Source organism: Pectinophora gossypiella, chromosome 17 (genome assembly GCF_024362695.1).
Source record: "Pectinophora gossypiella chromosome 17, ilPecGoss1.1, whole genome shotgun sequence".
NCBI classification, from domain to species: Eukaryota; Metazoa; Arthropoda; class Insecta; order Lepidoptera; family Gelechiidae; genus Pectinophora; species Pectinophora gossypiella.
The window spans coordinates 11,750,080-11,763,501 of NC_065420.1; the positions used below are offsets into that span (position 1 = coordinate 11,750,080).

A 13,422-nucleotide genomic window follows, 5' to 3' on the forward strand; every position below is an offset into this window, starting at 1 on the left:
TTTTTTAAAGAATAAATATAAACACTCTGATTTTGCAATTAAAAGCTGCGCAAAGGGTTATAGTGTAAAATATTACCAAAACAATATGTTTGTTTACTCAAATAGTATGGGGAACCGTCAAAATTTAAGAACACTGAACAGTAGCGACACCTGATGGGAGAAATAGGCCGTTTTTATCCTCATAATTTTATTAGTCGGGAGGTAGCAGAGTCGTGTAAGTGGGCTATGATCTTATGCCTTAGAACTTAGCACTAGGAATTACAATGCATACGAAATAAATAATACATCTTGATGGTATGCAGCTTGCCTTACCAGGTCTCCTATTTTTGAATCGTTCGTCCCCAACTCACTTTTGAAAATATAATACCCGTGTCATCTTGCAAATGACAAGTTCGGATGTGCTCTTTTTCTTCTATCGTGTGGGTTGTGAGGTGAATTACCAACGTTATCAACCCTGGTGTCCAGGTTATTATTGAGCCGCCAAAGGCCCCTGACATGGCTCAAGTAACGACTACATACATATATCAGTAAGTAGTAACCGGGACCAACAGCTTAACGTTCCTTCCGAAGCACGGATCATCTTACTTTCAGACAATCAGTTGATCAGCCTGTAATGTCCTAACCAAACTAGGGATCACAAAGTAACTTTTGTGGTATGTCTCCACCGGGATTCGAACCCGGGACCTCTGGATCGTTAGACTAACGCTCAACCACTGGACCACGGAGATCGTTAGGATGTGCTTAGTAGTAAGTATATAGTATACTTTCGCACTCGAATCGAAAACGAACTATTCAAAAATACGGCTCCGGGTGCGACGTTAATTTGCATGAGTATAGTGTAGTTGCTAAAACATTCGCTGCGATACAATTTTATAACTCTCCAGCATATTGTATAGAAGTCAGTCCAGAAGAATTTTCCAAACATGTATTTTCTGTTCACGGACGGTCATGCAGCGTTTAAAATGTAAATTATGATTTCATAAAGCCCAGGTCAAAATTAGTAAGGAGCTCGATTTTCACATATTTGGAAAATGATTATTGGATGTGTGTTTACATGGCCTTTGCCTCTTGACGTGACGATAATTAAATTATTAGTAATAACAATTGGCTACTTCACAGTTTTCGGATAAGTATTTAAAAAATTACAAACGCTTATATTTTATACCTCTTAAAATATTTTATTTTGTCGAAAAACATTTATAAATATATTATAATAGATAATAGAAAAAACATATTTTTCTTCAATTACTTGAAATTTCGCGCGAAAACCGTGGGTTACGTAACATTTTGCTCAGTGACGTCAGATTTCAACAAACAAAGAAACTGTCAAACAGTACAGCTTGAAACCGGACAGACAGTTTTTGTTTTTGTGGAATGTGACGTCACAAGAAGCTCAATCATGGCAGGCCTTGTTTCAGGTCTTGTAATACACAGATAAAAAACCGCATTATTTTGTAAAATCAAAAATTATTTAAAAATTATCTAAATAAAAAACTATTGGATAATTATTGGGAAATGATATACTACCATATTCGAGATATTTCATATCTTATTGTTACAACAGTGAAGTAGCCAATTAAACACTGATTTCTAACAATATCACACCTGTAGAGGAGGCGTAAGGCTAGTTTGAAATTTGCATCTTGTTAAAGTTTGGAACTGTTTCCGATTCGACCCTTGATCGCTATCAATTGCAAATGTCAAACCAAGTTGTAAACCACTTAGTGGAATTTGATATCCTTGGAGACAAATAGATTTATAGAATGAATTTATATATTATGTGATGGTAAATATCAAAATATTCCTCTTGAAATTGTGGTAACACAATTTAGAACTAACAAGTGAGCCTGAATTACCTAAATCAATACATATCGTCTTATCATTGTGCTCTTTCGATAAGCAGGGTCTTAATGACATCGTAACGAAAATTCCATTTGATGTCAACTCAGAATAATGTTCTGAATCATCCCTCAAAGTTTTCGTTACGATGTCACTAACATACTGTATTATCATTATGATATTTGATACTAGTCACTCATAAGAAGAATAAAAAGTAATTCAAATAAACCACATTATTCGTCCTCTGCAAAAAACCGTGGATATTTTATGTTTTTTTTTTAAAGAACGTCTAGGGCCCTGTGCCGAGGTTTATTTAGATAAACCTTCTTTGGGCAGCTGCCCATCTTTTCTCCTGATATACAGATTGTGTGAGAAGCTGCAGTAGTTTTAACTGTGTTACGTACGGAATACAGACATTTCTGAATTTAAATTTGAATTTACCGAACACTCTTTTTTTTGCTTGCAAAAGATATCAAACCACTAAGAACATATAAATTTAACAGATTTCCAAACGAGACAAAACACAATGAAACATGTTTGGAATTCCGTCCAAGGACACAAAACACAGAATGAGGCACAGTATAGAGATTCTAAGTATTCGTAATTAATCCTTAATCATTACTGGTGTCATTATCCTATCCCAAAATTACTTTGCAAATGGTTTAACTGATCTTGATAAAGTGTATTTCGTGACTATTAGTGGGATGCAGAAACGCTCTTTAAATTTTCAAGGCGTCTTTAAATACTAATGAACCCTTAACCTGTTGCACAAAACAACTTAATTCTCAATCTCTCACTTTCTCTTTATTTAAGAGCTGCGCTCTTGTCGGTGGAGTCGGCGCTCTCTTCTCACCGCCAAATCCTTCACCTTCTGATACAACACGATCTACCCCTTCCTCTCTTTTCTTACATTGTTATTTCTATGTTCTTTATAAAGGAATCGTGTCGTATCAGGTGGTCAATCATATTTCCTCTCCGGTTCTCTAGTCCCTATTATGGTCCTTTTTTATTCAACACTTTCCACCACTTATTTATTTGACACCATTTTAGTCCAGCTTATACCCCCCCGTCCTTCGCCAACACCATATCTCAAACCTCTCCAACCTCTCTGTGTCATAGTCCACGTTTCACTTCGATAGAGTGCAATGCTCTAAATGTAGGATTTGATAAATCGCTTCCTGATTTTTGAGATATTTTTAGTTTTGAAAATGTATTTCTTCCTGGCTATTATGTCTTAAGTGCATCTTGAGTCACTATTTCAATCAATTGAGAACATTAATGCTCCCTTTAATTTACCTAAAGAAATGTCAAAAGTTCGTTATATTTTATAAATGGAAATATTATTTAATGTCGTCTTTAAAGGTCCTTTAGTTAAAGGAGATGCACGATGAGCTATTTTAAATGAGCTTTAAGGACTCGTTAACGAGATCGACTATAAAAAAACCTTTCTGCAACTCCTTCTATAAAACATAATTGTAATTGCTATTTTGATTGAGGAAAATGACACTAGAAATGAGAATCATAAAAACAGTCAAGGAGAATAACTTGAGGGTCACCAACACATCGATATGGTCATACATGACATACATGCTGAGTAGACACAGCTTGCATTAGTAGAAAAAATCAAAAGATCTTAAGCATTTTCTGAAATAACATCGAGATTTATAAAATTCATACAAAAGAAATAAATCTACTAGCAATATTGCTTTCTTAGATGAATTATTATTGCTTTAATGTGGCTTTTTAACCGCCCTGTTTTGTTGTCTATTGTTTTCTTTAATGATAAATGCATGTAACGTTATAAGTTTGACTATGAAAACTTTAAGTTCTGCAACATCGAACATTCTCGAAATCGACTTAGAGTGAACTTTCGTCATTACAAAACTTTAAGTCGCATTACGGTCGTAATTTCCCAACTTCTTTGTCTTTTCGAATATAAACTAAAATTTTATTTTCTAGAGGTTGTTCTTACCTCGGATCTGTCACTAGCTGTTCTGAGTCTGGATCCTCCAGCTTGAAAGGTTGGTGGGGGTGGTCCTAGGGTGTCCGTAGACCCTCGGTTCACAAGGGAAGGATGCGTCGCCATGAACCGATGTATCACTGCTAAATGGTTCATCGTCTGTTCTGCTACATCTTCTAATTTTCTTAACCTAAATTCTACACTCTGCAAAGACAACATTTCAATTCTAAGTTTCAATATTAGAATAGTTTCCATCTACAATATAAACTTATAGCGGACACTTGAAGTTAACAAGTTTGGCACTAAATCAAATTTCAAATTCGAATAGTAAATCAAACAAAGCGAAAGTTGTTACTGGATCACAAATATTCCATACGGACGAATGCTTGCGCATTCCCTTGACCCGCCAATTGGAGCAGGCAGGAACTCCACCTGGAGAGTCCCACATAACCACGACCGTCCCCCCTCATCCGTTAAAAAAGTTATCGCAAATATTCAAATAAGTACTAACTTGACTTTCTTTGAATATTCCTGTCAAAGATGTTCATATTCAAATCTGAACCAAGTAAGCGGAATAACAGCTATATAAATGTGTTCAAAGAAAGAAATAAGAAACGTTTAAGGGCCAACAATGCGTGTAATACGCTTTACTGAATAAGAATTCTTAGAAATCACATTGCAGGGATTACTTTTCCGCTTCACATGTCAATTTGTATTCAGATTTTATTAGTTGATTTCGTTCTTTTATTTGCTGCTGTTGTTACAAAGAGAAAAAAAAAAAACATAAAATTATCTTTTTCTATTTTTTTCAGTTCACACGCACGGGTAAATGCTAGAAATAATTGTTAAAGCGCTTTATATTTTCTTTCATTAAGTTAAATATGACTTATAGTCTTCGTCTATCGTGAGATGGATTACCAACCTCATCAACTCAGGAAATGAATGGAATGGTCTTGTAATGAAAATTAACTTACCTGTACCGACTGTATTTGGCAATGAGCTTTCTGATTCAAGTCTTCCATTTTGGTCGTGATATTTTCTACTCTATCAGTTGTGTTTCTCACTCGCTCCTCCATAGAATTTGATAACTTTACTTCCTAAAATATAAGAGAATAAAATTATTAGAAACAAAGCTAAATAACAGATCTCATTGATTGATTGTTGTGCTAGTAAGTAAAGGAAAAGAGGCAAATATTAACTCTTGAGGACAGAAGAGGCAAGATGATTGGGCACTTAATAAGCTACGACGAATTTATTAAAAACATCATAGAAGGGAAGCTACAAAGAAGGGGAAGACCAAGAAAAGCTTACATGGAACAGATTGAAGAGAAGGTGGACGTGAAAGAATTGGCCTTCAATAGACTAGAAAGGAGAATGCTACACCGACAACGTCCTCTTAAATGAATGATGTTGATCCATTGATATTTGTAGTACAGTGGAATTGTTCAATGGAACCTTGGTAAAATTTTGTTCATGAAAAATTCTCTGTTGTGTAACCAGATGAATCATGGGGCATTAGCTGTTTTTTTAACTGTCCAATCAAATAATAAATGCTATCTGATTGATGAATGCGGAGGAAGCAAGAGAAGTGTGTCAGGATTGAAGCAAATTGAATTCTATAGTCTTTGCTTACCCCGATGGGAAATGGGTCTGAGTTTACGAGTATGTATGTATGTATAAAAAGCAACACTTACCTGTTCCCTGAAGTATCCTTCAACACATTCCTCCTCAAAATCATACAGCCTTTCCATATCCTCTTTCTCGAGGAACAATTTGAGTCCATTGTCGTACTGGAACCTTTTGTGGGAGACGTTTCTGGTGATCCATTTACACGTGGCGTATATATGACAGAAGATGATCAGCGGTGGAGGCAGGACTGGTTTCTGTTCATATTCCATCACTACTGTGAACCTTTGGAACATCCATACCTGTAGGGCGGAGGGTTATTCTAAATGTAATGTAATTAATGTAAATAAATAAATTCTCACACGTAGAACTGTCGTGGCCAGATCTTAGAATTGATCATTTCATGATGTGTTCGACCATTTAATGAAATGGTCGTATTTCATAAAATAGCCAACTTATGTTGGCCATATCGTTGAAACGTCAACGTTTAATTATATTTCAATCAACGTTTGGCCATATTGTTAATGTAGGTGGTGTCCATGTTATGTGGTGTAATAAAAATGTAAATAATCGATTAATTTCTTCTCAAAATGATTTACCTAATCGAAAATTGTACAATTACATCGATTATAACATCAATCAAGTTTTAAATATAATCGAAACCAGCGCCACTCCACCGGTGGATAATGTTACTAATTTTACGATATTATTATGATTGCCAACGTTTGGCTATATCATGTAGTAATCATGCATTTAGTTGCTCATATCGTTAAACGTTTTGTGTTCATTGATCTAGCCAAACTACATCATGATGTGGCCAACGAATAATATTCTATTTCATGAAATATGATCATTTCTAAAATCGAGCCACGACAGAACCATTGATGTTAAACATGTTAAGTACTATAGCGTTGGATATTTTAAAGTGTCTTATACACAAATTCACTCTCGTGTCTTTGTATTGTATGTGTCTTTTTAGGTGTCTTCTTAGTATCTGTGTATTTTAGTGTTTGAAAGTGTTTTTGTAGTTTGTTATTGTAAGTGTGTGTGTGTTTCCGTGCTGTAATTATTAATTTGACCATAAACCGACTGTAATAGGGTAGTTTCCGACTAGTCAAATCAGTTACTTTTTATTTACCGTCAAAACACAAAATTACTATATTAATCCCTCAAAGATTTCGTTACGATGTCACTAACACTCTGTATAAAAATATTTTTTACTTGACATTTGGATTAGATTGTGTATAGAATTATGTTGCTACCTATACTGCTTCTCTTTATTTTGATTAGCATAAGAATGGGTGGAAAATGGTTGGCGTAATAACAAGGGTTATCATTGATACCCAAAAACAAAGGTAAAAGATGCTTAAGTCTGTTAGCCATGAAATTAGAAGGATAAACAAAGGAAAATCTTTACAGCGCCATCTATTGTTTTTGAGAAACGTAGCCTGGAAAGTCCTTCATTGGTTGTTTCAAAACAAAAGTACATTTTAGCCAGATGGCCTTTCGAAGCGAAGTTGATTTGTGACGTACCCATTGCGATATCACTTACCCAAACGACAGATATTTTTTATTATTTTTGGGAATGACTCTCCAAATGTTCATGCTTTTAGCGATACCCACGATATCTTTTGTGTGCCTCTTCAAAAACACATTTAGATAAAAGTTTATTTTTCGTTCGTATATAAAATGAAAGTACTTTTTGGCCGATGATGTTCAATAAAAATACACTTTTGTAAAGCCTATACTAAGCATTACTAGAGCTACAATTCACCAGAAGAGAACCTTTCTTTTTTGACGTGACTTATTGTAGATTTGCCGCAGATGGCATTAACTACTTGGCCCCGGACAATTGGGGAGCGCTGAAGGCTCTTTCGGTACTACGTTTAAGACAACAGAGAGGAAAAATATTTGAAAGAATTAATCGATTCGAAATCAATTAATCGACCCTAGTTGGTCGATATAGATAAGCGCTGATTGAGGGAAATAGTCGACTACGCCGGCGGGGTCGATATCGGGGTCCTGAAGTGTTTGGTGTCGCGAGCTGATTGACCGCCTGAAGTGTTTGGCCGCCTTTAGGGCTAGAGTAATTAGGTCGGCCAGAAGAAAACAAAATTCAAATTAAAATTCAAAAATATCTTTATTCAGTAGGTAACATAGTTACACTTTGAATCGTCAATTTTTACATAACGAACGTCTCATCCGCCTAAAACTATTGCAGCTTCTCACAACCTGTATAGCCGGGGAAAAGAAGCTGCAAGAAAAACCTCGGCACAGGGCCCTAGACGTTCTTTAAAAAAATAAAAATAAACATAAAATATTGGTATACAATTGAGTAATTTAGCTGCCTAATATCAGTTCTCAGACAGTTAATCCCATGCATTCATATCTTCTAAATAATCACTAACTTTATAATAACCTTTTTTGTAAAGTTTTTGTTTAACTACTGTCTTAAAACAGTTGAAAGGCAAATTCTGAATGTCAATGGGAATCTTATTGTAAAAACGTATACATTGCCCCTTAAAAGATTTAGTAATCTTATGTAATCGACTGACTTCTAAAGCAAGTTTATTTTTATTCCTGGTTAACAAGCAGTAACCCTTAGTATTGAAGTCCTAAGACTGGTATGATTCATTCATCATTAAATTGGGCCCAATTTTAATCAAATAAGTAGAAGACTGTGTCAAAGATAAATTATAAAATGTTAATCTAGAAATAGAAGCCTAAATAGAAAATAAAAAATAGAAATAGAGAATAGATGATTAAAAACAATCCCATTTTTCTTTTTGACTGACTTTTAAATTTTAATAAAGAATGAGGGACTTTCCAGGCTGCGTTCCTCAAAAACAATATAGATGGCGCTGTACAGGGGGGGTTAAAATGGCCACATCAAAGCAATTCATCTAAGAAAGCAATGTTGCAATTTGACATTTGCGCATATAAAAGTAAGTGCGCAATGCAAACAAATGTCAAATAGCAATATTGCTTTCTTAGATGAATTGCTTCGATGTGGCCATTTTAACCCCCCAGTTCTTTCTTCCAGGGAGGCCTGCGCCCAGCAGTGAGACGTATATAGTCGTAAGGCCGAATGTCCTTTTAAAATCCAAACCCCATTGTTTAACTATTGTGTCTGGAAATCTCGGCCTTAGGAGGTTATAGGCTGTTTATGTATGTATGTAAACATCTTAAAATACAAGTGTAAAACTAATTTAAAGAAGTAACACAGGCAGGCAGACGTATTAAAACTAAAGTAAACTTTGCTAAAACTAAAAATAACACTGAATCGCTTCTGATTACGCGCACCTTTGAAATAGTGGAACAAAAGATCTCTTTGGATTTGTAATTCTCTTTGTTTGACCCATTGTTTGTCTGCTATAAGGTGGGTATACACAGGGTTTGGCTGAATTAATTTTCTTTTTGTTTACTTTTAAAATGTCTTGCGAGTTTTTGGTAACAAAAAATCGTTTAATGAACAAGAAATAGGTACTTTCGTTGATGTATATTGATGTTATACACAAAATTTAAAAAAAAATTGTAAAATATCTAAATTGAGCACTGATATTTAAAAATCTGATCTAATCAGATCAAACATTTTTTTATAACTTTACTAACATTAGACATTGTAAATCTCTAAACATTTTAAAAATAGTTAATTCCATTCAACACCCTCAAAAAATTGTCTTAAAGCAATTTGTTGAACTAAATTGTTAAAATATCATCCATTACTACTCTACATACATGTATTTCTACTTTGTGTGCACTGCGCACTTACTTTTGTACGCGCAAATATCAATAGCAATATTGCTTTTTTAGATGAATTGCTTCGATGTGGCCTTTTAACCCCTCTTATAATGTTTTCATAAGTTCAGTTTAAACTTTGAATATAAAGTACACGTTTAAAAGCTCAGTATAATCAGAAACGATAGGCATGCAAGGGTTTTTTTAGAATCGTCACAATTATGAGCCATTATATTCGAAGAGATTTTTGTAATAAAAATGAACTTGGAAAAAATAATAAATTATCAGGTATAAAAGTTTAAGATAAAAAGTTTCATTATAATGTATTAATAAAAAAAAGGATTTGACTATTTAGTTACTGGATGAAATCAGTAAGAACAATAGAAACTAAAAGTCGTTTTGAAAATGAAAAAAGAACATTAACTCAAAATCTGACGATTCCAAGCCTCGAAAAAGCAAAAGAAAAAAAAAGAAACCTGATGCGAGACTTCATTGACTTCGTTAAATATATTGTTAAAGACTGCAATAAGGAGGTTTATGAGGAGAATGTTGGCGATTAACAGGTAGACCGTCATGGCGATCGGCGTGATCCATCTTCCGGTGACGCATTTCCGCTGGCCAACTTCCATCCCGCAGACGGGGTCAATGTCCGGAGCGAAAACCTCCCCGTAAAGCATAAAGTACGGCTGGTAGAATACCTACGGACAAGGGTGGAATGGGGCGTAAATAAAAAATAAAAAAAATTAAACTATTAATGTAAATAAAATTGGGAATGGTCCAAACCAAAAAGTATTAACTGAACTAAACTAAATCATCAACATTGTGTTCTTTTTACAAAATTAAATAATTGTAAATGGTAAACAATAATAAATAGCAACAAATGAGCATTTCACCTCAAAACTACATACTCTAGTCATCTACTTATCTACTGAACACATACCCTACAACCACCCAAATAATCTCGCAACAGGTTTGAGGAAAGCTATTGAAAAACAACATGACAACATCGAATCAACTGTTGTAACCACTAAATATACTGTTGCAACTACTAAATATTCTGTTGAATCAGTGAACCTGATGCGAAACGCCGTTGACTTCAATAAAAATGTTATTGAAGACTGCTATGAGAAGATTGACGAGTAAAATGTTCGCGATGAGGAGGTAGATGCTCATAACGACGGGGGGGACCCAGTGGCCCACCCGGCACTCTTCGAGGCCAGGGAGCCCACAGGGCGGGGCCATTTGCTCAGCAAACACTTCTCCATACAGCATGAAGTATGGTTGGAAGAAAACCTGCAATTGTTAGTAATGACACAAACCCATAAGTTGTTAGTACACACAATATCAAAAATGGTATTTTAATACAACGTTTGGCCTCTGTGGACCTGTGGTTGACCGTTGGTATCACAATCCGGAGGCCCCGGGTTCGATTCCCGGTGGGGATATATCACAAAAATCCCTTTATGATTCCTAATTTGGTCAGGACATTACAGGCTGATCATTTGATTGTCCGACAGAGTAAGATGATCGGTGCTTCGGAAGGCACGTTAAGCCGTTGATCCCGATGTAGGTATATAGTCGTTACATGAACCATGTCAGGGGCCTTTGGCGGGTCAGTAATAACCCTGACACCGGGGTTGATGAGGTTGGTAATCCACCTCGTAACCCACAAGATAAGAAGAAGAATACAACGTTTCAATTTACCATCTCCATTGAATATTTTAGTCTCTCAAAGTCCATTTCTGCAAGATTCTGAGTCCTTGAGACTCAGAAATTTCTCCCTGCTCTTTGTAAAGAGCTATTTACTACGATAATCATCGGTCCAATTTGCAGTATCTTCTAGTGTCTTAAACACATTTCTCTAATACATAAAATATGCTGATCAGACAATGGCTTTGTCGTGGATCGCAGTTTTCGAAACGTATTAATTAACGTAACTAACTCTGATAAAAATACTGGTTTTCCAAGTCAGTTTAGTTTTTGGGCACAGCTAAAAATCAGCATTGTGACCCCATTATGAGAAAGTTCCAAAAAATATATAATGTTAAAAAATTTTTTTTGACTCCTTTGAAATAAGCACCTATTTATATTTAACATAAACGATTTTCTCTTTTTCTTGAATAGGATTAACCAATTTAAAGCTATCTGGTACGCGACTTACCTCCCTGATCAAAGACCAGCTCGCGTCTTCGTCTGGGTACAAAATTGCTTGCCGCGCCACTCCGAAAGACATCAGCACAACCAATAATAGCACCACGAAGTAAATCATGTTCTTCACCATCTTACCCATCATAGTGACTAGAGGACCTGGGAACCAAAGAAAATGAACACTCATTATTTTTTTTTCAGAATTGTCGAAAATTTTGTTTTATTTGTGCTTAAAATGATAATCCAGCTAATTGTTAACCCGTCGCTTTACAAAACGGATCTATTTTTGAAAACAGTTAATCGTAATTTAATATGGCGTAGTGTACATTCCGACTGCGACAGTTACATTCATCAATAACAAGACAGATTTTCAGAACCCTTTAAATTTTATCAACGAAATTGTATCTATTACTTAAAACCAAGACAACCATTAATAGGCATCGGTCTCAGGTTGCCTAGATAGCAATATGTCTTAATACATTAAAGATTATATCGCAAATCGACTAGATATCATTTCACTTAGATCTTCTATTGCTACATAGCTTGACTGACCATATCGTATAATGACAATACAAAATGCTTTTTTCAAATTTGAATGCTCAGAACTAGAAGCCTCAAAATCAAACTCACCTAAGTACTTGTTAACACCTAAAATGTTGAGTATCCTTAAGTACCAGTAGATGATATCGACACAGTAGATCACCCTGCCGACGTCCATGGACGAGGCTCGAAGCCTCAAGGTCAGACCGACTAGGAAGAAGATGATAAAGCCGGCGTCATACGTGTTCCACATGTTCCATGCCCATACGCTGAACTTATGTCTGAGAAAGATAGTTCGATCTATAGCTACACTGGTGGAAAAAGAATCGACACAAGTTTCTTTGTCAGGCATTTGGATTTTTTTTTATTTATTGCACACACAGGAAATGAAAAAAACAAAACAAGAGAGAAAAAGAAAGAGCACAATAGGCGGCTCTATTGTTAAGTAGCCATCTCTTCCAGGCCTTCTTTTGACATTGAAGGGAAGAATCCCTTCTTTTTGTTTAAGTTTTTTTTTGGAAAAATAAGTATTTTTCCAATTAGTGTGCCTACTATTTCTTTGGTGTGCAATAAAAATAAAGAAAAAATAAACTATTGCTCTCTCAGTAATCGGTTCGAAGAATTCGGTCGGAAAATTTTGGTCTGTCAAACTGATTTTCTGATTTCATAGTTTATTTTGCGTACAAAATCCCAAAGACCCAAAAGCTTGTAATATTTGACAACATTTTCTAAAGCAATGTTGTGGCGCTAATGTTGTAGATTCTGCATAGAATTGGGTATTTGACTGGGTCAAAGATAAATCGTAAAATGCTAATCTAGAAATAGAAGCCAGTCTAAGATGATCAAAAATAAATTTATTTTTTACTTATAGACTTATTTTTGAATTTTATTTATGAATTAAGTAACAATGAGTACGACGTTTGACCGCTTTTGTTGATGACGTCACAGGACAGTATTTCCATACAGAGTCCAAAGAAAACTTTCGTTTTGACGTTTCGTAAAAAGTATCTCATTTGACTAGGTTGTCAAGTAGCCTATTATTATGGCGTGTCCATTTTAATACTTGGACTTCTGTCGTGGCGCGGACTGTATTTTAAATTAAGTAAATACACTTATTTTTATTAAATATTAAATATAGTATTAATATTAAATATACACTTAAGTTTAGTAGAATATGTATATACTTCATCATCATTAGCCGTACGACGCCCACTTCTGGGCATAGGCCTCCCCCAAGGATCCCCCAAGAAGGAGGAGGAGGATGTATATACTTATTATGTTGTATTATGTGTAAAATTCGTTACACCAAACAAGTATAAATTACATGTTATGGTTGGTACAACAAACTTTGACCCAAAAGACAAACAATAAAGGAGTTATTGGCGTCATACCCCTATAAATGGCTGAACCATGTCGTAAATCAATAGGCTTGCGTTCAACTTTATCATTGTCTGCTCCTGACAATGCAATTTATGGGAGTGCACAGTTAAGTGTAAACTGTTAAGGCGGTCATTCATCGGGAGCATTCCATTGTAATCACAGGTTATACAGACCTTGCCGTAAAGGCGGGA

General features: G+C 35.2%; 1 protein-coding gene and 1 non-coding gene across 12 annotated transcripts in view; both read right to left on the reverse strand.

The window, feature by feature from the left end:
- The window catches only part of LOC126374140 (transient receptor potential cation channel trpm), a 323,537-nt gene that overhangs the window by 13,105 nt on the left and 297,010 nt on the right, over positions 1–13,422 (reverse strand). For 10 of the 11 annotated variants that reach the window (XM_050020602.1, XM_050020606.1, XM_050020604.1 and 7 more), the window contains 6 exons: positions 11,942–12,132; positions 11,325–11,470; positions 9,640–9,861; positions 5,494–5,727; positions 4,774–4,896; positions 3,812–4,003 (listed from right to left, as the gene is read on the reverse strand). In XM_050020602.1, the coding sequence (XP_049876559.1) occupies positions 3,812–4,003; positions 4,774–4,896; positions 5,494–5,727; positions 9,640–9,861; positions 11,325–11,470; positions 11,942–12,132 (1,108 nt within the window). Of the gene's footprint in view, positions 1–3,811; positions 4,004–4,773; positions 4,897–5,493; positions 5,728–9,639; positions 9,862–10,237; positions 10,457–11,324; positions 11,471–11,941; positions 12,133–13,422 lie in introns of all 11 variants that reach the window. The other variant, XM_050020598.1, reaches the window with a different exon arrangement.
- On the reverse strand, positions 657–728 carry Trnav-aac (transfer RNA valine (anticodon AAC)). The gene has a single exon. It is a non-coding gene; the product is annotated as a tRNA-Val (tRNA).